Genomic DNA, 25,675 nt, shown 5'->3' on the forward strand with positions numbered 1-25,675 from the left:
ATTCTGTTCGTTCGGGCTGCACCATTTCGCCCCCTGCACCATTCCAATTCCCCCCACACACACACACTGCGGCGGCGGCGCCTCCCTCCCTCCTCCTGGCTTCTCCCTGCCCTGCCTAGAGGAGGAAGGGGGCTGGGCTGAGGTGGCTGAGCGCCATTTTAAGCAGCCCCTCTCCAGAGCCAGCCCTTTCGCGCTGCTCATCTTCCCTCCGCCATCACAGCCCTGGTGCTCCTGTAGGCCAGAGAGCGGAGTGGACGAGCTCCCTCTGCCAACCCACAGTGTAATTGTTAGACTTGACAATCTTTGGACTTGACTATCCTTGGACTTTATGACAATAAAAACATATAGAAGGTTAATAGTAATATGATACATTACTGCCATCAGGAACAGTGCTTTGCAATTTTCTGATATGACAATTAGATTACAGTTTTATTATATATAACGTTATGTTACTTTACAGCCAGTTATGTGTGTGTTGTGGTATTCCGAACATGATTTATGTAATGCGGCAATTGTGGTGTGTGTTACCCACGAGAAGAAGCAGTGGCGGCGGCAGCGGTAGCCCTTGGGAAGGTAAGCACAGCGGCTGGGGCTGAGGGTGGGGAGGAGGACTACTTGTTGTAGCATCCAGTTCTTTGAATGAATGAATGAATAATAATAATAATAAGGTAAAGGTAAATAATAATAATAATAAGGTAAAGGTAAAGGGACCCCTGACCATTAGGTCCAGTCGTGTCCGACTCTGGGGTTGTGGCGCTCATCTCGCTTTATTGGCCGAGGGAGCCGGTGTACAGCTTCCGGGTCATGTGGCCAGCATGACTAAGCCGCTTCTGGCGAACCAGAGCAGTGCACGGAAATGCCGTTTACCTTCCCGCCGGAGCGGTACCTATTTATCTACTTGCACTTTGAGGTGCTTTTGAACTGCTAGGTTGGCAGGAGCAGGGACCGAACAACGGGAGCTCACCCCGTTGCGGGGATTCGAACCGCCAACCTTCCGATCGGCAAGTCCTAGGCTCTGTGGTTTAACCCACAGCACCACCCGCGTCCCTAATAATAATAATAATAATAATAATAATAATAATTTATTATTTGTTGCCCACCCATCTGGCTGGGTTTCCCCAGCCACTCTGGGCGGCTTCCACAGAGACCAAAAATACACTAAAATGTCACACATTAAAAACTTCCCTGAATGAATGAATATTTCACAAAGCAGCTCAGAAACAACAAATGACAACAACATAATAGAACACCACAAATGCAACATAAATCGCGTAGAACCATTAACAAATCATCAGTAAAACCATTGCAAATCAGCGAAACAACGGTATTCCGTGAAACGCTATTAACGGATCGACTGAAATGAAAGAAGCTAAACAGCACAACCACGACAGAAGTCATGTGATAAGATTCACAGGAAACTACAGCACTCATAATCCACAAAACAGAACGGTAGTAGCAACATTAACAAACCAGCAACCCAGAGCAAACTAAGCACTGTTGAATCCACATGCTCACTGTCTCTCTCGCCACCTCATACCTCATAATCTTCCACTCAGTTCATCCAAAGACACATGCAAGCGGCGATGATTTTAAGTGTGTCTGCTTGATATGCACAAACTCTCTCTCATAGCTACAGACCCAGAAGTGGCCTCAAAATGGGGCATCATGCATGGGGCTCATGCGCTCTCCACCGACATGCACAGGGGCCAGGAGCGCGACCCCCACGCATATGGGGAGTTGCCTGTGCACGTGACACCTCTGGCAGCACCTCTGTTCAGAAGGCTCCTAGGGCTGGAAGGCGGGGCGAGGCAGGTGGAAAAAGCCATTGCCTGGTGGCCATCATTAAATCTTGCTTTCATTATGTTCCCATCTACTCCAGTGTCCTATTTGCACAGCAGCCAGCCAGGTGCCTGTGAATGCAACAGTACTGTCTCCACTTAGAGATCCCCAGCAAGCAGTATAGTGGGACATTCAGCCTCTGACGGGGGGGGGGGGAGATAGCCATCATGGCTAGTAGCCTCTCCTCCGCAAATTTGTCCCTGTCGCCACTGCAACTTACGGGAACTGATTCCAAAGCACCATTTATCTCTGGGATTTATTTACTGATGCACTGATTAATCAATTAAATAACCCTTGCACATTCTCGAACACAGCGCTGGCGCTTTTTCAGATAGTCAAGGAGGCGGGAGAGGCAGCCGCTCGGCGGCGGAGGGCATGCTTTGCATGCGAAATGTCCTAAAGTTCGTTCCCTGGCATCTCCCGTTTAAAACATCTCGGGTGGCGAGTAATGCGAACGATTAATCTCTGCCTGAAACCCTGGAGAGAGGCTGTCAGACAGAGCAGACTGTACCGGGATAGCTGAGCAATTAGTCTGAGCTGGCATGAGACAGTTTCCTATGTTTGGGGCATAATAATAGCCTCCACGAAGCGCTGTTGCTAGGGCTGACCAGTGCTGCTTCCCTCCATCCTACTGGGAGAAGAGGAGGCACTGGTGGCAGAGCAAATCTGCTCTTTTAGCCTAGGTTTTTATTTAACAGGGATCTCAGCTGGGGGAGGCAGCAGCGTCAGGCAGAAAAAATGAGAAAGGGGAGTGCTACCTTTCCAAACCGTGCAACTCCTTCACTCCCCTCATAGGAGAATCAAAGAATTGTAGAGTTGGAAGGGATACGGCGATAGGAATATTATGGTCTTAGATATATGGAAATGTTCATAAATGTACCAACCAAGCACATACATAGATCAGCACAGGAAGGCCAACCTGGAACCATTTTGATTCCTAAACTGACCAAATGTTTTCTCTGCAAGGTCAAAGTGGGAAACCTCCCATTGCCTCTTTCCTCACAAATCCTGTCTTAAGGGCGCATTTAAGATATGAATAGGGTGTGAGCCTGTGACCTGATCCAGGAACTAAGTATTGATCACTACAAAAGAATGGCCAGGCTTAAAATTTTCTGTTTCCCAAGGAAGGAGAGAGAGTTCAATGCCTTCCGAGGGAGTCTGTTCCACTGTCAAACAGCTCAGGAAGTTTCCCGATATTTACCGTATTTTTTGCTCTATAAGACTCACTTTTTTCCTCCTAAAAAGTAAGGGGAAATGTGTGTGCATCTTATGGAGCGAATGCAGGCTGCGCAGCTATCCCAGAAGCCAGAACAGCAAGAGGGATTGCTGCTTTCACTGCGCAGTGATCCCTCTTGCTGTTCTGGCTTCTGAGATTCAGAATATTTCCCCCCCTTGTTTTCCTCCTTCAAAAACTAGGTGCGTCTTGTGGTCTGGTGCGTCTTATAGAGCGAAAAATACGGTAGTCAGAATCTCCTTCCTTGTAACTTGAATCCATTGGTTCGAGTCCTGCCCTCCAGAGCAGAAGAAAACAAGCGTGCTCCATTCTTCTGGTGGCAGCTCTTAAGGTATTTGAAGATGTCTATCTCCTCTCAGTCTCCTCTTTTCCTGGCTAAACGCCCCCAACTCCATCAACCGTTCCTCATCAGGCTTGGTTTCCAGACCATTGATCATTCTGGTCGCCCTCTACTGCACACATTCCAGCTTGTCAATAACCTTAAACTGTGGCACCCAGAACTGGACACAGTATTTCATGTGTGGACTGACCAAAGCAGAAGAGAAGGAACCATTCAGAGCACAAGAAGGTAGAAGAAGCCCATAGAAGGATCCTGCAATGATACAGGTTCTGAGAACAAAAGTCCCACCAGGCTACTCCGAAGCAAGGGTGCTCTGGCATTTTGGAGAGGGGTGTTAGAGGAGAGAACACCCCAGTGTGAAACGTAACACTGAAATTTTTATTTTTATTTATACTAGTCAGTATTCCATTCCATTTTATTTATACTAGTCAGTATTCCATTGCCAAGGATCCTGCAAACATCCTCCTTAAACATTTATGTGATTTCCCTATTACAATGCTAAACATTATGTTTTATGTTTTATTTATGATTAATATGGACTCTCCCTCCTCCCCACTTTCGTTCTGCATTCCTCGGGGGACACTGATGCTCAGAAGAATTCTATTTTGAGCAAATAAACAAGGCTGCAGATTATATTTAGTGAAGAGTAAATCAATAGGATTAGCAAGGGGGAAATGTTTCCAAGGACCTATTAAGGACAAAAACAACAATGTCCAGATACAGATATAGATGATATAGATATAGATACGGCTCCCATATATATACACATAAACCTATCAATCAATCTATCTACCTCCCTAGCTAATTCTGGATAGCAATTATATTCCGCCAGAGAGCAATGGAGTATCAGTTTTATTTACCCTGATTGTCCATGATAGGATTTATAAGCCCAACATAACAGACCCTTCCCCACCATTCCACATTATCTCACCCCAACTGTTTAGCATCTTAAAGCTGATTAGTATGAAAACAGCTGGCTATGTTGAGGGACCACAGGGGAGAGAGTTTCGTAATAGCCTACTGGGGCTTACAGACTTTCCAAGGATCTGGGCTGATGTGGGAAAAATTGGTTACCGATGCGATAGCAGTGGCTTCTGCAAAAAAATTTTTTGGAAAAATAGCACTGCCCATATTGCACCTGGTATAAGCGGTCAGGATAGTGTTTTGTTTTTTATTAACATTAATGTTATCAATGTTTTTTATTAACATTAAGATTAATTTGTGCATGTTTTTAATCCCTTGCTTGATTTGCAATGATCCTTTTGTGACAATTATCTCTGGTTGAAACAAATACATTAATTAACAGGCTAACTAATTTTAAAAATATTTCCTGAAGAATTCTGGATAATAGCGACAAACTCTCATTTTATTTACCTATGACATCTACATAGCCTCTTCCCCAATCCCTGACTCTTTCCCAATATTGTGGCCTCCAGATTTTACTAGACTACAACTCCCATCCTCCCTGATAGGCCTGGGTGATATATTGATATATCGCCCAGGGCCGGTATGAGGAGCGATGGTGACCGCGATGGTGGTTTCACTCAGCAGTATATCGCTAGTGAAACCTTCGCTGCTCCTGAGTCCCTGCAGCGCTCAACGTGCCGAGGGAGAAACAAGCTGCAACCAGGTGCTGGAGGCAAAGGGACTCAGAGGAGCCACAGTGGTTTCACCAGCAATATACCGCTGAATGAAACCGCCATCACGGTTGGTCCCTCATACCAGCAAAGAGAGAGAAACAAGCTCTTGTTCCTCCCGCCATGTCTTTAAACTGCTCAGCTGAGGAGAGCGCTGGTGTCTTCCAGACGTCGTCCCATCAGCCTGCCAGCATGACCGATGGTCAGAGATGATTGGAGCTGAAATCCAACATCTGGAGGGAATGGAGGAACGTGACACATGGCGGCCATTGCTGGCGGCAACTTATGATGACAATGATGATTAAAATTTGTACCCACTGCCCTTTACCCGCAGGTCTCAGGGCAGTTCTCAATATAAAATCACAATATGAAAACATAAAACACATAATAAAAATAAAAACAAGTACAACCCAATAACCCCCCTTCCCTCTTGATAAGAATAAATAATAATAATAACTATTAAATAGTAATAATTTTATTATTTATACCCCACCCATCTGGCTGGGGTTTCCCTAGTCACTATGGGTGGCTTCCAGCAGAATATAAAAACATGATAAAACGTCAAACGTTAAAAACTTCCCGATACAGCCGCTGCCTTCAGATGTCTTCTAGAAGTTGTGTAGTTTTTTATCTGATTGACATCTGATCAGAGGGCATTCTACAGGGAGGGCGCCACTACTGAGAAGGCCCTCTGCCTGGTTCCCTGTAACCTCACTTCTTACAGTGAGGGAACCGCCAGAAGACCCTTGGATCTGGACCTCAGTATCCGGGCTAAATGATGGGAGTAGAGAAGCTCCTTCAGGCACACTGGGCCGAAGCCGTTTAGTTCTTCTGCCTAGTAAAAGAGGCAGTACAGACGATCTCAAATGTAAGAATTAATTTATCAAGCTACTCCTTGCAGTTGGGCAATACATGCTTTGCCACACTTATTTCAGAGTAAATAAAAACCTATTAATCTTGGTCCACCAGGGTGTAGATAGAATATGCAGCACTGTACTAGGAATGAATTTTAATGAGGAGATGAAACAGAAACGATCTGAAGAACTAGGGAGGCAGGCTAAGAAGTTAACTCTTTTGGTCACAATTATGGAAAATCACTGTGCTGAAAGATAATTGACTGGGTACATGTTTTTATAGGTACCCCAAAGTATAGATCCTTCAGAAGATGAGGGACCAACAGCACCAACATTCTGAATTGTGCTCGGAAATGTACTGGGAGCCAGTGAAGATCCTTTAGGACCAGTGTAACATGGTCCCAGTGGCCACTCCCAGTCACCAGTATAAGTGCAGCATTCTGGATTAGTTGCAGTTTCCTAATGTGATTTGGAACAAGAAGCTCTGCCCTTTGCCAACCTTGGACTCAATTCTGTTGCCCGTGGACTTGACCTCCCTTGGCTTCTTGGCAGCTGAAGTGAAAATGGCAATACTGAATCGCAGCAGTCAACATCTTGCGAGCATCGGTGCGCACACAGCTCAGATGGGAGCTGCCTCACCAGCGCAGCAACGTGCTGCAACACCAGACACAGAATTGTGATTGACGAGAGCTTCATTGCTTCCCGAGCAACAGCTTTGTCGCCATGCTGAGAGCCCCACAGCAGAGCTGAGAAGGCCTATCGCGTCCGCGAGGCTGCCACCTGAGGAATATCACCTCCAGAGCTTAACATTAGACGTGTGTGTTGGTCGGTTTCTGTCGCAAGAGGAAGGGCGCCAGAGTTCAAGAATGGTTGTAAGTGGTTTCAGAGCACTCTGCCGGGGGTCCAAAAAAACCCACCAAACTCACCCATCAATCATCTCATGTCACTGGGCGATGAGCTGGTGCCACAGTTTTTGAGCAGAGACTTCAATTGTGCTTGGTGCAGCTTTGCCAGAGTGTTCCCGGAAAGGAATCCCTGTGGGTCAACTTTTATAGGTCAAAACTGGCCTGTGGGGTCAGGGTAGGTAAAGATCTGGGCTGCTAGGATGAAATGGTTCCCTATTCCTGCTATAAGGACATAAATGAAACTGCGTACAGAGCCACAACATAGAGGGCACATTGTGAGTGCTCCCCCACTATGACTGCATTATCTATCTATCTATCTATCTATCTATCTATCATCTATATGACAGGATGGCATTCACCTCTTCCACTCCCTGGTAGGTCAGGTGCCAGGCAAAAACTTGCCTCTATAACTAGGCCTTTAACTACCTGTATGTGTGGTGCTTTAGAAGTGGATGAGATGTTCTTCATGAATTAATTTCCCCACCTTGGTTTTAATATAGCTACCGGTATGTGAGGAGTGAGGAGGGAATGGCCTCTTTCTTTCTTTCTTTCTTTCTTTCTTTCTTTCTTTCAAGTTGCTTTGGGTTGTCCTGAGCAAGGTAAAGTAGCTAACAAATTCAATAAATAACAACAGCAGGTTAGCCCGAAGAACAGTCAGGCCAAAGCATTGACCTGGCACATTTCTTATTCTGGAAATACTGGTATAGACACAGTCCTAATCTGGGCCCACACGCATCCCCCAATGCAGTGCTATTTTTCTAGGAAAAGAGGTGCTCACATTGTACACCTCCCTTGTTCTCTTAGAATGGCGCACACCTGAGAGAACTGAGTTCCAGAAAGTTCCAGTTGGGGGGAAAGCCCTGCCCCAGTGTTGAAATAGCCTCCCGCTGCCCTGACAGCGAGGTCAAATTAGTGTCAAAAAACAATGTGCGACATTCTTTTTTATTTTCTTTTTTATTGGGAACTATTCTGTCATGTCTAATGCGCCAAGCACCCGCCATGTTGGAAACACCTCATGGCTCCATTCACTCTGAGTGACCAATGGCAGGAACCTTGCTCAGGAAACGAAACATACAGAGAGAAATCCCATGCCTATGGCAGGGTGTGTGTGTGTGTGTGTGTGTGTGTGTGTGTGTGTGTGTGTGATGCATTGTAAAACAAGGCTCCTCAACCTTGGATAGCAGTACAGAAGAGGCGGTTTGGGCAGGAAAGTCTTAACATACAAATACAGTCGGCTGCCTTATACAGTGGTACCTCGGGTTACATACGCTTCAGGTTACAGACTCCGCTAACCCAGAAATAGTGCTTCAGGTTAAGAACTTTGCTTCAGGATGAGAACAGAAATTGTGCTCCGGTGGCGCAGCAGCAGCAGGAGGTCCCATTAGCTAAAGTGGTTGTTATGTACAGAAGTTCTCACCCTGGGCCAGCAGGGGGACACTGTAGATAGTTTTCACTCAGGTCCACGTCAGTTATTTCAGGTGGGAAACCCTGGGTTGTTGTTGCTACAATGTTGAGCTGGCTGCCTATAAAAGCAGGCCGGCTGAGCTGTTTGCTGTTCAGTTTCTATTCCAGCTTACAAAATAAAGAGCTGCTTTGGAGAAATCGCTGTGTCATCTGCCATGTCTACCCACTTTTTAACAGTGGTGCTTCAGGTTAAGAACAGTTTCAGGTTAAGTACGGACCTCCAGAACGAATTAAGTACTTAACCCGAGGTACCACTGTACAGTCAAACCTCGGTTGTCAAACGTAATCCATTCCGGAAGCCCGTTCGGCTTCCAAAACATTCAACAACCGAGGCACGGCTTCCGATTGGTTGAAAGAGCTTCCTGCAGTCAAACGGAAGCTGCGTCAGACGTTCGGCTTCCAAAAAAATGTTTGAAAACCGGAGCATTTACTTCTGGTTTTTCAGCATTCAGGAGCCGAAACATTAAAAAATGGAGCTGTTCGCGAACCGAGGGTTGACTGTACCAAGCCAGACCATTGATCCATCTAGCTGAGTGTTGTCTGCATGGGGGATAAGGAACCTGTGGCCCTCCAGTCAGACACTGATGGACTACAGTTCCTATTATCCCTGATCACTGGCTGCAATGGCAGGAGCTGATGGGATATGTAAAAAGGTAAAGGGACCCCTGACCATTAGGTCCAGTCATGACCGACTCTGGGGTTGGGGCGCTCATCTCACTTTATTGGCCGAGGGAGCCGGCGTACAGCTTCTGGGTCATGTGGCCAGCATGACTAAGCCGCTTCTGGCAAACCAGAGCAGCGCACGGAAACGCCGTTTACCTTCCCGCCAGAGCGGTACCTATTTATCTACTTGCACTTTGACATGCTTTCAAACTGCTAGGTTGGCAGGAGCAGGGAACGAGCAACAGGAGCTCACCCCATCGCGGGGATTCGAACCGCCAACCTTCTGATCAGCAGGTCCTAGGCTCTGTGGTTTAACCCGCAGCGCCACCCGCGTCCCGATGGGATATGTAGTCTGCAGGAAAACCACAGATTTCCTATCCTCAGGCTAGAAAGACACGTCTGCACTGCTGAAATTACGCAGGTCCTCTTGTGTTCTTATCTGGAGAGTTTTAAGTATTCATGCTACATTTTAAACCACAACAGCAAAGGGATGGTTTATCCCTTTGATGTTGTATGATGCCTAATGGGTTGGTAACAGAGGCAACTTATGTTTTATCTACACGCCTGTCAGTTCATTACTGTACATGGAACAGCACTGTTGGGTAAATATACCTGATCAAATAAAGCAGAGTTATTTACTGGAGCAGATACTGAAAATAACTTCTATGGGGCTGTTAGCTCTAGAAAGGGCGGGGGGGAGAGAGATAATGCTGGATATTATTTCTTAGCATCTCACATTTTCATGAGCTGTTTGGTTTTACAAGCTTGGAAGCAAAACAAGATAACATTAAGTCTCCATTAAAACATTTTAAGGCAATTGGAGAAGTCTGATGAGCTGCGGTGAATCCAATCTCGCACAGAAGGGCGATATGCTCATGGGAGCTCACTGGAGTTTGCATTCCTTTTCTGAGCTGTGGCATACATAAGCGATATTGTATTGCTTTATTTATTTATTAGCTAGATCCGCACGCCAGCTCGTGACACAAAGTCCTCTGAGCAGCTTATAATAAACTGGTATCAACAACAAATTAAAATGCAGAACGGGCCATAAATTCGAAACCCAACCTAAAGACAAGGTAAACAAGAATCACAGCAATCTCAAAGCCTCTCATATTTACAAACTGAGAGGACTGGACTATGTGAGCTATTTAAAAGGTTTGGGTGAAAAGAAAGTCCTTTACCTGGTGCTGAAAAGACCCCAAGGGTCATCTAGTCCAACCCCCTGCAATGCTGATGAATCTCAACAAAAGCATCCATGACAGATGGCCATCCAACCTCTGCTTAGAAACCTCCAAGGAAGGAGAGTCCACAAGCTCCAGAGGGAGGGATACAGTTTTGTGTCCAACTGGTACACACCCCAGAACTTCTTGTTGAAATCCTGCAACTTTCCACGCAACCAATGTTTGGAGGAGGGGATTTGTCCCACTTTTGGTGCACAAGAGTTCCTCTCCAGATGGCAATTGTTATGTACTGAAGTTCTCACCCTGGGCCAGCAGGGGGATACTGTAGATAGTTATGCAAATAAGGGATTGAAAGTGACGTTCAGTGATTGGATAGTTTTATAAAATTGTTACAGTTACGTTGTACTGGAGCTCTATATAAGCAGGCTGACTGAACCCTTCAGTTCAGTTCTGTCCTGGCCTGTGAATAAACAAGAGCTGTTTGAAGAATCGCTGTGTCGTCTGATACGTTCACCCACAACTTAACAGCAATGACGCTGTAAAACTGGAGAAGAATTGCAGAACGACAAATAAAGTGGAATGGTTGTGGATAATCCAGTATAACTCCGCCATTTCTTGTATCAGCAACACGTTGCAGAATGCAACCACACACAGAAAACCACCATGAATCTGGAGCAGCCCATTGGAAACCTATTGTCTTATACTGGGTCAGACTGCCAATGCATCTAGCTCACTACTGCAAGTAAAGGCACAGGAAGCTGGCTATCTTTCCAAGTGCTATTCCACATGTCCCCTGACATTGCTGATCTTCCCCCTGTGTATCAGCTGCCGCCTCTGATGGCTTTTCTCTCCACATGCCTCACGCCCCCCCTCCTCTGCCATCTACTATTGGGCCAGCATGTCAGCTGCTGGGCAGGTGCACAAGTGCACATTGAGAAGAAGCATCCAAGAAACAGCAATTAATGTGGCCATCATTAATATGTCCGTTGGGTCAATAAATCGGAGGATTAAACTTCCTTGCCACAGATCCACTGCAAGGTCAAAGGTGGGGTAGAGGAAGGTTGGGGAAAGGGTGGCAATTCACACAAACCAGCTTGTTGATGTCAGATGTAATGGCAAACCATGGTTTCTATGAAAGCAGAAGCAGCAACGTTAAGTATGGGTGAGTGCAATGTCTGTTGTAAGAGGTAAGAAGTGATAATAGCAGCAAAATAAAGCTTAGTGTAGAGCAGACCCTGGTCTGCAATCCAGGTTTTTGTAGCTCACGCAAACCACAGTTTACTGATTTCAGGGGCAATGGCAAACCACAGTTTCTATGAAAGGAGAATATAACATTAGAGCAGTTAGTGCAAAGAGAGAGGGAAAGACAGAGTGATGACCACAGTGTTCATTCATGTTACACAAAAACAAACCACCCCCCAGTGTTTCATTGATGATGGGCAGATCTATCAAGATGCTAACAATCTACGTGTATTATAATTAGATGGAAAAGCATTCTGTGTACTTAACAGTGGTGCATTTCTGAGGGTGCAGTTTGACATATGTCAGAGCAAAAGGAGGGGAGAAGATGCACCTTTTAAAATTCTGTGCAAATATTAAAAGGTCCACGTATCCCATCCTCCTTTGCTTCCGATTCCTCTACTCAGGAGGTCCGCCTCCCAAACTTGACGGCTACAGCTGCAGGCTGAGGATGCAATTATTCCTCTGTGTGCTTTGACCCCCACAGTGTCTCTTTCCTCCCACCCCTGCACAGAGGCGCTGCAAAGATTATCCTGGCAGATAATCTTGGCAGACAAGGGGACTGGGGCTGCTGACCTGGATAACAGGGAATTGTTAATTCAGCTTCGCAAGGTGCCTGCCGGTCTCCCTACATCTGCCTGTGCATCCTTTGCTGCCGTGAGTAGCAACCCTCCCCACACAAAACCGAAGGCTGGGAGCAATTCCTTCTCTGCTGCGATTGTGCTGCAACTGGATTTGAATTGTGGTCCAAAGATTTGGAGAGCAGCAGGTGGAGTAAGGAAGGCAGAAACCAAACCCATTTCCTTCTGTGTCACCCTCCCTAAAGGAAGACGACTAAACTCATTTGCAGCAACAAGCAAGCAGTATGCCAAAAAACCAAACAGCGTGGCTATGTTTAGTCTGTGGGGTGGAGGGTGGGAATAGATGTTGCTTTCAAGCCTTTAAAAGATGAAAAAAGCTGCTCCTGGAAACGCGTCCTGTTGTCTCCCCTGGTAACTGCTGCATCTCATGCGAACCCTGGAATCAAAACTTGAAATTCTTCACTATTGCTCTCTCCCTCTCCCTGCCCCCTGCACTACCCCCAATGCTATATACCATATTTTTCCGTCTATAAGATGCCCCCATGTATAAGACGCCCCCTATTTTTGGAGACTCAAGATTTAAGAAAATGGGAGGAGATGTATCCGTGTATAAGACGCCCCCTAATTTTTGACATTATTTTTAGGGGGGAAACCTAGTCTTATACACAGAAAAATACGTTAATAATAACATTATAATACTTATTATTATTAGTAGTAGTAGTATTAATTTCTACCCCGCCCACTCTGAGCAGAACATTTCAACGGAACATTAGAAACACGATAAAAATTCAAACATTAAAAACAGGCGTCCCCAAACTTGGCCCTCCAGATGTTCTGGGACTACAACTCCCATCATCCCTAGCTAACAGGACCAGTGGTCAGAGATGATGGGAATTGTAGTCCCAAAACAACTGGAGGGCTGAGTTTTGGGGGTGCCTGATTAAAAACTTCCCTAAACATGATATATTCATATTCACCTTGTATTCAACCCAAACCTACCCGCCCATTGCTAGAATATTGGACACTGCTCAAGTTAGATTAGACCACACAGCATGATGCAAAAGGAAGTTACCAAAAAAAGATAAATAAAGCCTATTATTTCTGCGGTTTAATAGGAAGCCCTTTCGTGGGAGCCCAGGAAACAAGGAATGCCATCACTCCATCTATTTTACTATATACAGTGGTACCTTGGTAGTCAAACGTCTTGGCTCCTGAACAAATCGGCTCCCGAACGCTGCAAACCCGGAAGTGAGTGTTCTGGTTTGTGAATGTTTTTCGATGTGGCTTCCACTTGAGTGCAGGAAGTTCCTGCAGCCAATCGGAAGCTGCGCCTTGGTTTTCGAACGGACTCCCGGAACGGATTAAGTTTGAGAACCAATGTTCCACTGTCTTTTTGTGTCTTTTTAAAAGCTTTTATTTATACTTTCCAAGTTTATACATTTCATTAGTTTTACAATCAATTTAACATTTCAAAGTTTGACTTCCTTCCCCCTATTTCTGCGGTTCCTTAAATTTATTATTTAACATCTCCTGCACATCCAAATTCATTTAATTATTTACTTTAAATATATACTCTTATGAAACTGCAGGTCATTACAATAATCCTGCTAATGTTTTTGTCTGTTTGCAATTTACCTGTAAATATTCAATAAACTATTTCTACTGTTTTATAAAAAGTTTGTTATCTTGATTTCTTATTCTTCCCGTACTTTTTACCATTTCTGCATGTTCCGTAAGTTTTTGTATCCATTCTTCCTTTTGCTGGGACTTCTGCATCTTTCCACTTTGGGGCAAGAAGCATTCTTGCTGCTGTACATAAATACATAAATAAATTTCTATAAAATTACATATTTTGTGCTTTTACCTTGTATTTTTATGAGTGCCAGTGTGGCCTAATGGACAGAGTGTTGGACTACGACCTGGGAGACCAGGGTTCGAATCCCTACTCAGCCACGAAGCTCATCTCTTACCCTAACCTACCTCACAGGGCTGTTTTGAGGATGAACTTGGGAGGAGGAAAATCATGTACAACACCACCTTGAACTTCTTGGTGGAAAAAATGATGAATAACGGATTTTTTGCTCTATAAGACGCACCGGACCACAAGTTTTTGGAGGAGGAAAACAAGAAAAAAAATATTCTGAATCTCAGAAGCCAGAACAGCAAGAGGGATCGCTGCGCAGTGAAAGCAGCGATCCCTCTTGCTGTTCTGGCTTCTGGGATAGCTGCGCAGCCTGCATTCGCTCCATAAGACGCACACACATTTCCCCTTACTTTTTAGGAGGTAAAAAGTGAGTCTTATAGAGCAAAAAATACAGTAAATATATTTTAAAAAATAATTAAATGCTTTGAACTGTCCTGAGCTCTACGGAGAAAGGGGAGGTATACCATTTTAATAAATAATTATCTAGTTCCATAGTGCCAACACCAACTGGGAGAGGGTCTTTAGGGCTTCAGGCCGGAGGATCTTCCAGCGCTGCCTCGCAATGACGGGGTTTGAACCTGGAAATTTCTGCAGAGAAAGTCAATGTTCTACGGCGCCTTCCTTTGCCATACTGAATTTTACAGAGTTGCCGCTGACACAGCAGCTTGCTATTGAGCCAGGATTAAGGAATCTCTGGAGGGGCTGTGGATAATAACGGTATTGTAAAATGATAAATTAAGCCTTCCTACATGGGCCAGGGGTGGGAGGGAACACGAGCTATAGCTTAAGTCCCCATGGAGATTGTCTGCAGCGGTTTGCATGCCCAGAGCATCACTAACACGACAGCCCTGGGCTTTCTAAGGTCCTGCGCATGCCAAGTTGGAAGGAAGCCCCACTGAATTCAGCGGCGCTTACTTCTGAGTAAACATGCTCTGGGTTGCACGGTTGAGCACAGCAAAACCTTCTCATTAAGCTGAGGGGGGCGGACGTTTCGGGTTTTGCATGTTACAACAGGTAAGAAATGGTTAGTTATTCAATTAAGCATTTTATTTCTTTTGGGAATAATTTTTATTTGATTTTACAAGTGAGAATTATAACTAACAATACAAAATACATATCCCCATTTAGAGATTTCTATGAATCTCAAGGCTTCTCACCCTCCCTTCTGTGGGTCCTATTATCAACCTTTTTCATAATCCATATTATATCTCTCTCCATATTGTCCATGGCATTTGCATACTTTACAAGTGTTATTAGAATCCTGCTAATGGTTTCATCTGCCAACAGTGGGCTCCTAGGTAAGTTATTTTAAAAATTCCCATTCTTTATTAAAGTTTTTGTCTTCTTGGTTCCTGAGCTTTCCTTGCCATTTTAAGCTTTGTTGTATTTCTACATCCAGGAGCGGGACTCGTGGGATTTCCTACAACAGCGGTCAAAATTATTATTTTAGTAATATTATTTCTTACGTCTGTAAGTCGCCTTATGGGTGGGAAGTCTCTGAAAGAGAGGCTTAAGTTAAAATGCAACAGATAAGAACGATGAAAACAACATACAGTGGTACCTCTGGTTGCGAACAGGATCCATTCCAGAGGCCCGTTCGCAACATGAAAAGAGCACAACCCGCAGTGGTGCGTCTGCGCACGCGCGGGTTGCGATTCACCGCTCCTGTGCATGCGCATGTACGAGCGGCAAAACCCAGAAGTAACCCTTTCTGGTACTTCCGGGTCGCAGCAGGATGTAACCTGAAAGAACGTAACATGAAGCGGACGTAACATGAGGTATGACGGTACTGTAACATCAAACAGCTAAAATTGTCAACTTGACTGGTTTCTGGCACTATTTATTTATTTAACAGGATTTATATACCGCTCAATAATCAAAATCTCTAAGTGTATAGTATAAAACACTACACTAAAAAGCATAGCGTAAAATACTACGCACATTGTTTTGGAAGCTGGAGGTGGGACCAGGAGCAATGGGGGACATCGCCACAGGTCGAAAGGCTTGTTCATATCGATCCTTACGACTCGCAAGGGTCAGCAAACTTTTTCAGTAGGGGCTGGTCCACTGTCCCTCAGACCTTGTGGGGGGCCGGACTATATGGGGGGGGGGTGAACAAATTCCTATGCCCCCACAAATAACCCAGAGATGCATTTTAAATAAAAGCATGTATCCTACTCATGTAAAAACACCAGGCAGGCCCCACAAATAACCCAGAGATGCATTTTAAATAAAAGCATGTATCCTACTCATGTAAAAACACCAGGCAGGCCCCACAAATAACCCAGAGATGCATTTTAAATAAAAGGACACATTGCACTCTTGTAAAAACATGCTGATTCCTGGACGGTCCGTGGGCAGGATTAAGAAGGCGATTGGGCTGGATCTGGCCCCTGGGCCTTAGGTTCATAGCTGTCAACGTTTCCCTTTTTTAAAGGGAAATTCTCTTATTCCGAATAGGATTCCTCGCTGGAAAAGTTGACAGCTATGCTTAGGTTGCCTACCCATGCCTAAGAGAGACCAGAAATTATTTAGGTATGCAACTACAGCAGCAAGGACTTTATTAGCCCAGAAATGGAAGCAACAGGAATTACCAACAAATGAAGGGCGGCAGACGAAGATGATAGAATATGCAGAGCTGGGAAAATCTGAAACCAGTGTGATCAAGCTTTCCAGAAAGACTGGGGTAAATTTATACAATATCTGAAGGACAATTGTAAACAATTAACAGCGCTAGCAGGACTGACTTAAGACGATGACAACGCTACCTTTTTACATATTCTTTAAAATGCGTAATTGAAAATGGTGTAATCTAATCAGGAAAGAAGGGGAATGCGATGAGAAAATAAAAAAGTAAAGTAACCCTGAGACCGGGGGGGAGGGGGTGTCTAGCTCATAGGAGCAAAAACAAAGTGAAAAAGGAGGAAGTATTTATATATTGTAAAATGAAAACTTAATAAAAAATATTATAAAAAATAATAGAGAGATAACTTTCAAAAAAGGGGGGGGAGAAAGGCTTGTTCATATCATGGGATATGATCCACACTCTCATTGTCACATGGTAGCAAATTAACCGCTGCATATTTAAAATGTGGTTTGGGGGGGTATTGGGTTGCTGTTTTTATTCTGATTATGTATTTTGTGGTTTTATATTTTGAAATTATTCTGTGAACCACCCCAAGAGCTCCAGGTATAGGGCAGTATATAAATTAAATATATTATTATTATCATCATCAACAACAACAACATTTCGCACTGAGGGCCTCCTCTGAGGGCCTTCTGGTGGTTCCCTACCCACAAGAAGTGAAGTCAGGGAACCAGGCAGAGGGCCTTCTCGGTGGTGGCGCCCTCCTTGTGGAACGCCCTCCCACCAGATGTCAAGGAAATAAACAACTACCTGACTTTCAGAAGACATCTGAAGGTAGACCTGTATGGGGAAATTTTTAATGTGTGATGTTTCACTATGTTTTTTATATTTTGCTGGCAGCCGCCCAGAGTGGCTGGACCAGCCCAGTCAGATGGGGGGCATATAAATAAGAAAATAGTTGTGGTTGTTGTTTTGAGGCCATGAACGTGTTCTTTGCTGCCTGTTATAAAAGTTGCCAAACGCTGAATAAAGTTCTGTTGCTGTTCAGAAACCAAGGAGGTTGTGGAAAGCCTTGGATGTGTTAGTCCAGAGCCACTGGAAGTCCTTACGAATTTGCGCCAGGAAATGAATTCCAGGGAACAGCATTAATATTTATGGCAACGTTGTTTTTAACCATCCCTGTATAAAAATAAATAACAGAACCTAGGGTCCAGATGGCATGCTGAGTGGCATGAACACAGAGAACACGCTCCAGCGTCGCTCTTGCTAGTGAATAATCTTCATGAATTTACTGGATCTGCCTCAGACTGCTTCCTATTCTTCGCCTTCCCACCAAACAAAAAAACCATTTCATTATATTATTATTAACCATGATTTTTGGCAAGCCGAACTGCCACTCTCTGTCCATTTAAATTAGACGGCTGTTAGGATGAGATGCACTCTTAACCATTTTTGCAACGGACCATACGGAAGGAACAGGTGTGAACTCTCCAGACTTTTCGCAGCTCAGATTCTTGACTGAAATATTTAAGCGCCTACGCATTAAATCAAATGTTCCCTCTGGTTTGCGATGCAATGCCCATCACAGAGCTCAGGATAGGAGCAGAATAAATGTGCAGGGGGGGAGGGAGGGGGCGAGTCCAACACTGCAGCGCTTGCTGCTCCCCATCCTCACATAAACCCATTTTACTCCTAATGAATTTCAGTAAATACACACCCTGGCAAAACTGAAACAGTGCATATACCGAATTGCATGTGCTGATTTATGCAAATTTAGTATCAGTCGCTGGCTTCCTGCCAGGCTGCACTGGAGGGATGTCAGGATATTTGACAGCGTCCTCTATCTGAAAGGCTGTCTGGTTTAGAAGGTACAGAACCCCAGAGTTAATAAAGTAATGATACAGTGGAATCCTATACATACCTACTCCGAAGCCCCACTGAATTCAATGGGACTCGCTCCCAGGACCGCAACCTTAAAATGTTCTGCCTCGTGACAAGGAAGAGTCTTGTGGTGCCTTAAAGGTAAAGGTAAAGGGACCCCTGACCATTAGGTCCAGTCATGACCGACTCTGGAGTTGCAGCGCTCATCTCGCTTTATTGGCCGAGGGAGCCGGCGTACAGCTTCCGGGTCATGTGGCCAGCATGACTAAGCCGTTTCTGGCGAACCAGAGCAGCGCACGGAAACACCGTTTACCTTCCTGCTGGAGCGGTACCTATTTATCTACTTGCACTTTGATGTGCTTTCGAACTGCTAGGTTGGCAGGAGCAGGGACCAAAAGACCCCGTCACGGGGATTCGAACCGCCGACCTTCTGATCGGCAAGTCCTAGGCTCTGTGGTTTAACCCACAGTGCCTTAAAGACTAACAAATCTATTACAGTGGTACTTCGGGTTACAGATGCTTCAGGTTACAGACTCCGCTAACCCAGAAATAGTACCTTGGGTTAAGAACTTTGCTTCAGGATGAGAACAGGAATTGTGTGGTGGTGGCGGCGGGAGACCCCATTAGCTAAAGTGGTACCTCAGGTTAAGAACAGTTTCAGGTTAAGAACGGACCTCCAGAACGAATTAAGTTCTTAACCCGAGGTACCACTATATTTTGAAGACCACTTAGAAGTCTACTTGGGCATCAAGCAGCATATAAATCGACAAATGAGGCTGAGTGGTACCCAAGTCATGACTAACTTCAGTCCACTGATTTCCACGGGTCTTCTTTTGAATATGACTTACTTAGTTGGATGCAGCCTAATTGCAACGGTGAGCATTTCACAGCAAGAGTTCCTTGACCTCTGTAAGCAGCAAACAACCACACAGAACCACTCGCATAATAATGATGATATTGCATGCCCACAGGGAGTGCTCTTAGATGCTACAGCAGGCATGAAGGAGATCCGGCATCCCAGGGGATGCCAATTTCGGATGCACCCCCATGCAGGTGCACCAGAGGGCTGAATCTTTGATGCTAAGCATTCCACGTACACAGCACACTTTATACCAATGCTAAATATCAGCAGAACAGCCAAAATGAAAGCATGCAAAATATACAGGCAGCACAGTCCATTCTATCTGCTATGTTACACAAAGTTCTTGTGACAGTCAGCTCCGCCGATTCTCTCTCTCTCTCCCTACCCCCCCAGTGAAATAATCTACCGTATTTTTCGCTCTATAACACGCACCTGACCATAACACGCACGTAGTTTTTAGAGGAGGAAAATCCGTAGGCATGCCACCCGTAGGCATTTCCTCCATAACACGCACAGACATTTCCCCTTACTTTTTAGGAGGAAAAAAGTGAGTGTTATGGTGCAAAAAATACGGTATTTTACTAAGGCTGCAACCTTGAACTGGAAAGCAGGCATCGTTGAAGTCTGCGGGGCTTACTTCCCAATAAACATGCTTTGGATGGTGTCTGTGCACGTACACTGCTTGGGGGTTCATTCACACACATGAGTAAGGGACGCAGCAGATCACATCGTGAACAGCAGACCCAGTCCATTTTCAAAGCCCCGAAAGTTCACAATATGATATTACCGGCTGCGTGTGAAACACTAGAATAAAAGGCCATTTATTTCATGGACTAAAGGAAAGGTAAACACAAGCACTTCCTCCAGCGACAGGAAGCAACAGGAGTGCCCATCTGCCAAATCAATAAGAGAGGGGTGGGAGTAGAACAAGACAACACCCTGATTCTAAGGTAGACCTTGCCGGTTTCAGTGGTACTTATTTCCAAGCAAATGGGAAAGATGGAGTGTGTGTTTTCAGATGCAATGATACTGGGTACTGCTGCGTTTGGGGGCGGGGAAATCCCTATCCCCATCTCCCACAAACACCTCCCCCCCCCCCGCTCGTTATCAAATAAGAAACCAACACAACGAACAATCAAGCCATTATGCTTTTGTCAACTCTTTTGAACTCTAGTCCAGCCGCATGAAGGAAGCATCAGAAAATCACCAGCCCTGCCTCTTTCTTCTCAGGCTTCCAGATTTAGCCAGCATAAAAGTAAAGGCGTTGCTTTTCTTTCTTTCAAAAAAAGGGGGGGGGGAGCTTTGGAGAGGATTCCAAAAGAAATGTAAAAGAAATCTCTTTCCAGTGCCCCCTTCCCAGCCTTGTTTAACTACTGATTTCCTGCAATCCTTTTAGAAAGTTTGACTGAGATGGATGAATGCACTCATTTTTAAATTAGGCAATAGATTTTTTTTTATAAAAAAAAACATAGTATAGAAATGGATGGTTGCTTTAGAAAAACTACTCTTCTTTGTTCCTGAGAATGTCTGTCCCTTGAGACTGGCTCAGCTTTCTTGCCACAAGGGACTACGCAGCAGATTTCTTGGGAGTGGGGGGGGTGTATCCCCCTTGAAATTATAACCGTCAGGGAAATCCATCCTTCCCCTTTTGCACTCACACGTGCACCATGTATTCCTCAACATTTGCCTTTCTTTTTCCATGCAAAGCCACTTTTTTTTACCAGTGAAAAGGTCTGAAAGCAGAAACATTATTAATTCTGAATCCATGGCGCACAGAAAAGCAGGTTGGTTTGGCAGCTTGCATTTTGGTTCCAAGCCTACGCAAAAGGCTGAACATTTACCCGTGTCGCCGCAAAGGCATTTAGGTTCTATTTCACAACAAAAGAGCAGACACAGCAAAGTCAGTGTGTGTGGTGGTGGTGGGAACTGTTCAAAAATAATGTGTTGCGCCTGCACCAGACACACACACACACATACAGCACAGCAAGCTGCAAATAACCCTGGACAGTATCCTGCACAGGGCAGCTTGTGCAGGAGGAAACCCAGGAGATCAGAGAGGGAGGAGAGCCCAGCCCAGCCCAGCAACAATGCAGCTGCTCCTGCTACAGACAGTAACTGGGTGTCCTGTTGCATAACTGGGACCCATCTTTCCCCCCATCCACTCCCACTCCCAAACTTGTTCCACACAAGTTTAATACTGCAAGATTGCATAATCGGGACACAGATCTGTTCCTTGGCAGGTGGGAATTAAAAGTAGAGCAGGCAACCGCTTCAGTCGCAGGAGATGAAGGGATGGAAAAATCCTTTCTTTCCAACCTCCACCCGCCCCCAAAACTATTATCTCAAAAGCTGAAGCCTCTTCAGTTCCACAAACAGTGTGGGCACACACAGAGAGAGAGTCCTGAAAATAACTACTATATCCAACCTACCACCCCCCCCCCAAAAAAAGGGAGTGGGGGATTAGCTTCTTGAAAGTGAAAGTACTGGCTGCATCTACTGTAAAAGCAAACCAATGTTTATTTCAATTTGTTAGTTTTCTATCTTGCTCTTCCTCCAAAAGGGGTCCAAGAAAATAGCAACAGTACAACTAAAAAGGAAATGGAAACATGTTTTTAAAAATTAAGAGCATCGAAAAACATTAAGAGCATCAAAGAGCATTTAAAACCAGATGTGCTGCCACCCCAAGGGAGAAGAGTGTGTCCCAAAGGCCCTCTTCAACCAGCCTCAACAGAAAAATTAATCAAGGATGGACACTGGAATTTATTAGAGAGAGACGCTAAGGGGAAGATTATGATGCAAGCTGACCCAAAGGTCTGGGCAATGACTTCTGCCTGGCCAGAGGATTTACATACAGTCGAGGGTGTGTGTGTGAAGGATTGGGGGGGGGGGTTAAGCAAACAAATGCCACCCATTACATTTCCCGGCTGAAATGCTCCCCCACAGCCCCGCACGTAAACTCCACAGAACAGGCCAAAGAGCGCATATAAGGATGAACCCCAAAGAGCCTTGTGGAACTTTGGAAGGAAGCCTGGTCCCTTTTCCATCTCCAACGGCCTTGATTTCCCACCGCCCTTGAAGCCCCCCAGGAATCCGGCCAGGACCACCTCCGGGCGGCCACAGCTGCCGCGAGAGGCGTGCCGCAACGTGGCGAAGGCCCTTTGTGGAGCATCTCCGGGTACCTCGCCTTTCCTTTTTACCTGTGGATGCAGTCGCCATGGAAACGGGCGGGGGTTCCTTGGAGAAGCCGAACGCCGCTGCCCCTGCGCCTTCGCCATCGCCGCGCCTCGCCGGAGCTCCGGCGGCCGCGCTCTCGTCCTCGGCGCCGTCGCCAACCCAGTGCTCCCCGGAGGAGCTGGGGCGACCCGGCGGGGAAGACATCCCAGCTGGGCTCTCTCCGTGGGTCGGAGGATGGGCGAGGAAAGGAGGAGGCGGCGGCGGCAGGAGGGAGAAAGGGCGGCGGCCGCGGGGAGCCTCTCTCGGGGCGGCTGCAGCGCGAGGAGCTCCGCTTGCGCCTCTTACGCAGGTGCAAATGGCTTGTGGAGCTGGAGTCTGCCAGCCTTTGCGTCACCCTGTGGTTGGCATATCACAGGGCGGCTGGAGGGGAGGGAAGCAGCCTGCCTGCCTGGCCCCTTTAACTGCTTCCACTCCCTGAGCAATACCTGCGACGAGTTAAAGGAGGAAAATGGAGGAACAGGAAGGCAAGGAGGAGGCCGGGAAAAAGGCGCACGCACGCACGCGCGCGCGCAATGAAAAAGGGGTGCCTCCAGATCCGGGCAGTGATGGCCACCAAACTTGGGTGTCCTTAAAAGAGGACTGGCAAGTTCCAAGGAGGTGGAAGCGCCCAGTTTATGGTGGCAGCGTGCGCTCTGCCTCCACGGTTGGAAGAGGCAGCAATGGATGCGCGTTTCTGGAAACCACAGTTGGGGAGAGGTGGTCTTGCGCTCCAGTCCTGCTTGCTGGTTTCCCAGTAGGGGCATCTGGGGAAACAGGCTGCTGGACTGCTAGATGGGCCGTTGGCCGGATCCAGCACAGGCTTCTTGGGTGGGTCTTATGCTTGTTTGCTTGGGTGTTCAACAACACTCTCTTGAAGCAATAGTAGCTTGTTAGAGGCAGGTTTATTCCATTTGCACAGGGCAAATTTTTGCATTTTCATGACTTTCCCCCAGCTGTTAAGTTCTGTGTTATACTTAAGCAATGTAAAAACCAATTCCAGAACTGTAGTGGAATACAACGCAAGTTTGGCACTCGTTTCCATCTTTTATGAATGGATTCATCTGCCCCACCTGCAACAAAACATCTCTCTCCCACATCAGTCTCTTCAGCCACAGCAGGTGCTGCAGCCTTCCAACAGTTTGACTTCACCCCCCAAAGGCTCACTCCTCCATTGTCTCCAGAGATAATGGTCAAACCAGACAGAGCATACTTTCCAATTAGTCTTTTCTGGAAATGTTTAAAAGGTATACAGGAACTCCTGCCCAAAAACTGAAAGAAGTGGCCTTATGCTGACCGTTGTTCCATTTAGCTCAATATACTGATTTGGTAGCTATGCAAAATTTTAGACGGGGTCTTTCCTAGCCCTGCCTGGAGGTGCCCAGGATTGAACCTGCGACATTCTGCATGCTAAACATGTGCTCTTCCATTGTGCTATGGTCTAATTCGGATGCTGGTGTTCTGCATCAACTCACTTTCACTGCTGTTTCTTGGGGAACAGCTGAAGAAGGAAGTGGTGCTCTCTGTTGAAGGAAGCTGCCTTACATTGTTGTTGTTGTTGTATTTATACCCCCACCCATTTGGCTGGGTTTCCCCAGCCACTCTGGGCAATTTCCAGCAAAATATAAAACCATAATAAAACATCAAACATTAAAAACTTCCGGATGCAGGGCTGCTGTCAGATGTCTTCTAAAAGTTGTATAGTTCTTAATCACCTTGACATCTGATGGGAGGATGTTCCAGGTGGAGGACGCCACTTCTGATAAGGCCCTCTGCCTGGTTCCCTGTAACTTTACTTCTTGCAGCAAGGGAACATACCCTCCAACATTTCTCAGATAAAAATAGGGACACATTGAGCCAATTGCAACCTCTCTGCTTAACCTACCTCACAGGATTGTTGTAAAGGAAAAAAATGTGTGAGGAAAGGGATCATGTACAACACCTTCCACAGATAAATGGAATGAAATAATATTTTAGCTGTAATCTTCCTTGAGTCCCTGTCAGGGGGGAAAAGGCAGGATATAATCAGAATAAGAATATAATGGAAACTGTGAGAATGATCAGGAACATACCAGAGAATAAATCATATTGAACTCAGCAAGACTTGATTCTGAGTAAAAATGCTTAGGATTGCAGTGTAAGGCTGCCCAGTCTTTACCGAGTTACCTGTGAGTAAGCTCCATTGAATACAATGGGACTTACTTCTGAGTAGACAGTGTCAGGTTCCATTTCCAATAAAGGAATCGACACTCCCCTGGAAGAAATGGCTGGCTGCTCAAGCATTGCAGTCAAAGAATTTAAAGTGGATTGGTGACCTTTTCCTTCAAAATTACAGTGGTACCTCGGGTTACATACGCTTCAGGTTACATACGCTTCAGGTTACAGACTCTGCTAACCCAGAAATAGTGCTTCAGGTTAAGAACTTTGCTTCAGGATAAGAACAGAAATCGGGCTCTGGTGGCGCAGCGGCAGCAGGAGGCCCCATTAGCTAAAGTGGTGCTTCAGGTTAAGAACAGTTTCAGGTTAAGTACGGACCTCCGGAACGAATTAAGTACTTAACCTGAGGTACCACAGTATAGGAAGGGTGCAGAGATTTATTTTCTGTATAAACAGGACTCAGTTTTGGCACCAACACACACACCCCTTAATATTGTGTACCTGGGGACACCCCCACCCCCACACTATGCCCCTGAGATTAAGACCTCCTGCTCGGGATATCTAGAGACTATTGGGGTGGGGTGTTGTTTAGGAGTTTTGTTGGAGTCAAGATTCAGTTTTGAAGATGCATTCTTTTTTGCTATTATTAGGATTATATTTTTGTATTTTTATTATAAGACCTTCTTTTGACTTGCAATGTTTATTACACATTTACTGGGGTGTTTTCATTCATTTGTTGTTCATTGACATTTTGTTATATTTTTGAAAGAGTTAGAGCAAATTGTGTCATTTTGCTGAGCATGTTGAACATGGTTTAACTATGTGAACGCAGCATGCAGATGAAATGATGATGGTGATTTGCTTTTGAAGCAATGCAGATGGAGGGAGACTTTGTGATGCAAAGAGCAGAAGGGGGTGGGGAGGGGTTGGTTGGTGGAAAAGCAATCTGGGCAGCAGCTTATGAAATTTTCCTTTTTTAAAAAAAAAATCAATTCATGTTTGTTCAGATGAGGGAGTTGTTCTCCAGAAAAACAACAACATTGTTGCCTGGATTTTTGCTTTGGCTGCCACATGAATGCCAAGCCTATTGCACACTTGTCTGGTCATTTTGGCTACT

The 25,675-nt window shown here is 45.5% G+C and overlaps 1 protein-coding gene across 4 annotated transcripts in view; it reads right to left on the minus strand.

Moving 5' to 3' along the window:
• Positions 1 to 22,812, minus strand: part of RTN1 (reticulon 1) — a 143,823-nt gene extending 121,011 nt beyond the window's left edge. For 3 of the 4 annotated variants that reach the window (XM_053397796.1, XM_053397871.1, XM_053397964.1), the window contains exon 1: positions 22,389 to 22,812. In XM_053397796.1, coding sequence (XP_053253771.1) covers positions 22,389 to 22,569 — 181 coding nt within the window. In that variant the 5' untranslated portion in view covers positions 22,570 to 22,812. The remainder of the gene's footprint in view (positions 1 to 22,388) is intronic. The other variant, XM_053397715.1, reaches the window with a different exon arrangement.
• Positions 22,813 to 25,675: the final 2,863 nt, after the last annotated feature.

The sequence above is a fragment of the Podarcis raffonei genome, chromosome 1, assembly GCF_027172205.1.
Source record: "Podarcis raffonei isolate rPodRaf1 chromosome 1, rPodRaf1.pri, whole genome shotgun sequence".
In the NCBI taxonomy this organism is placed as follows: Eukaryota; Metazoa; Chordata; class Lepidosauria; order Squamata; family Lacertidae; genus Podarcis; species Podarcis raffonei.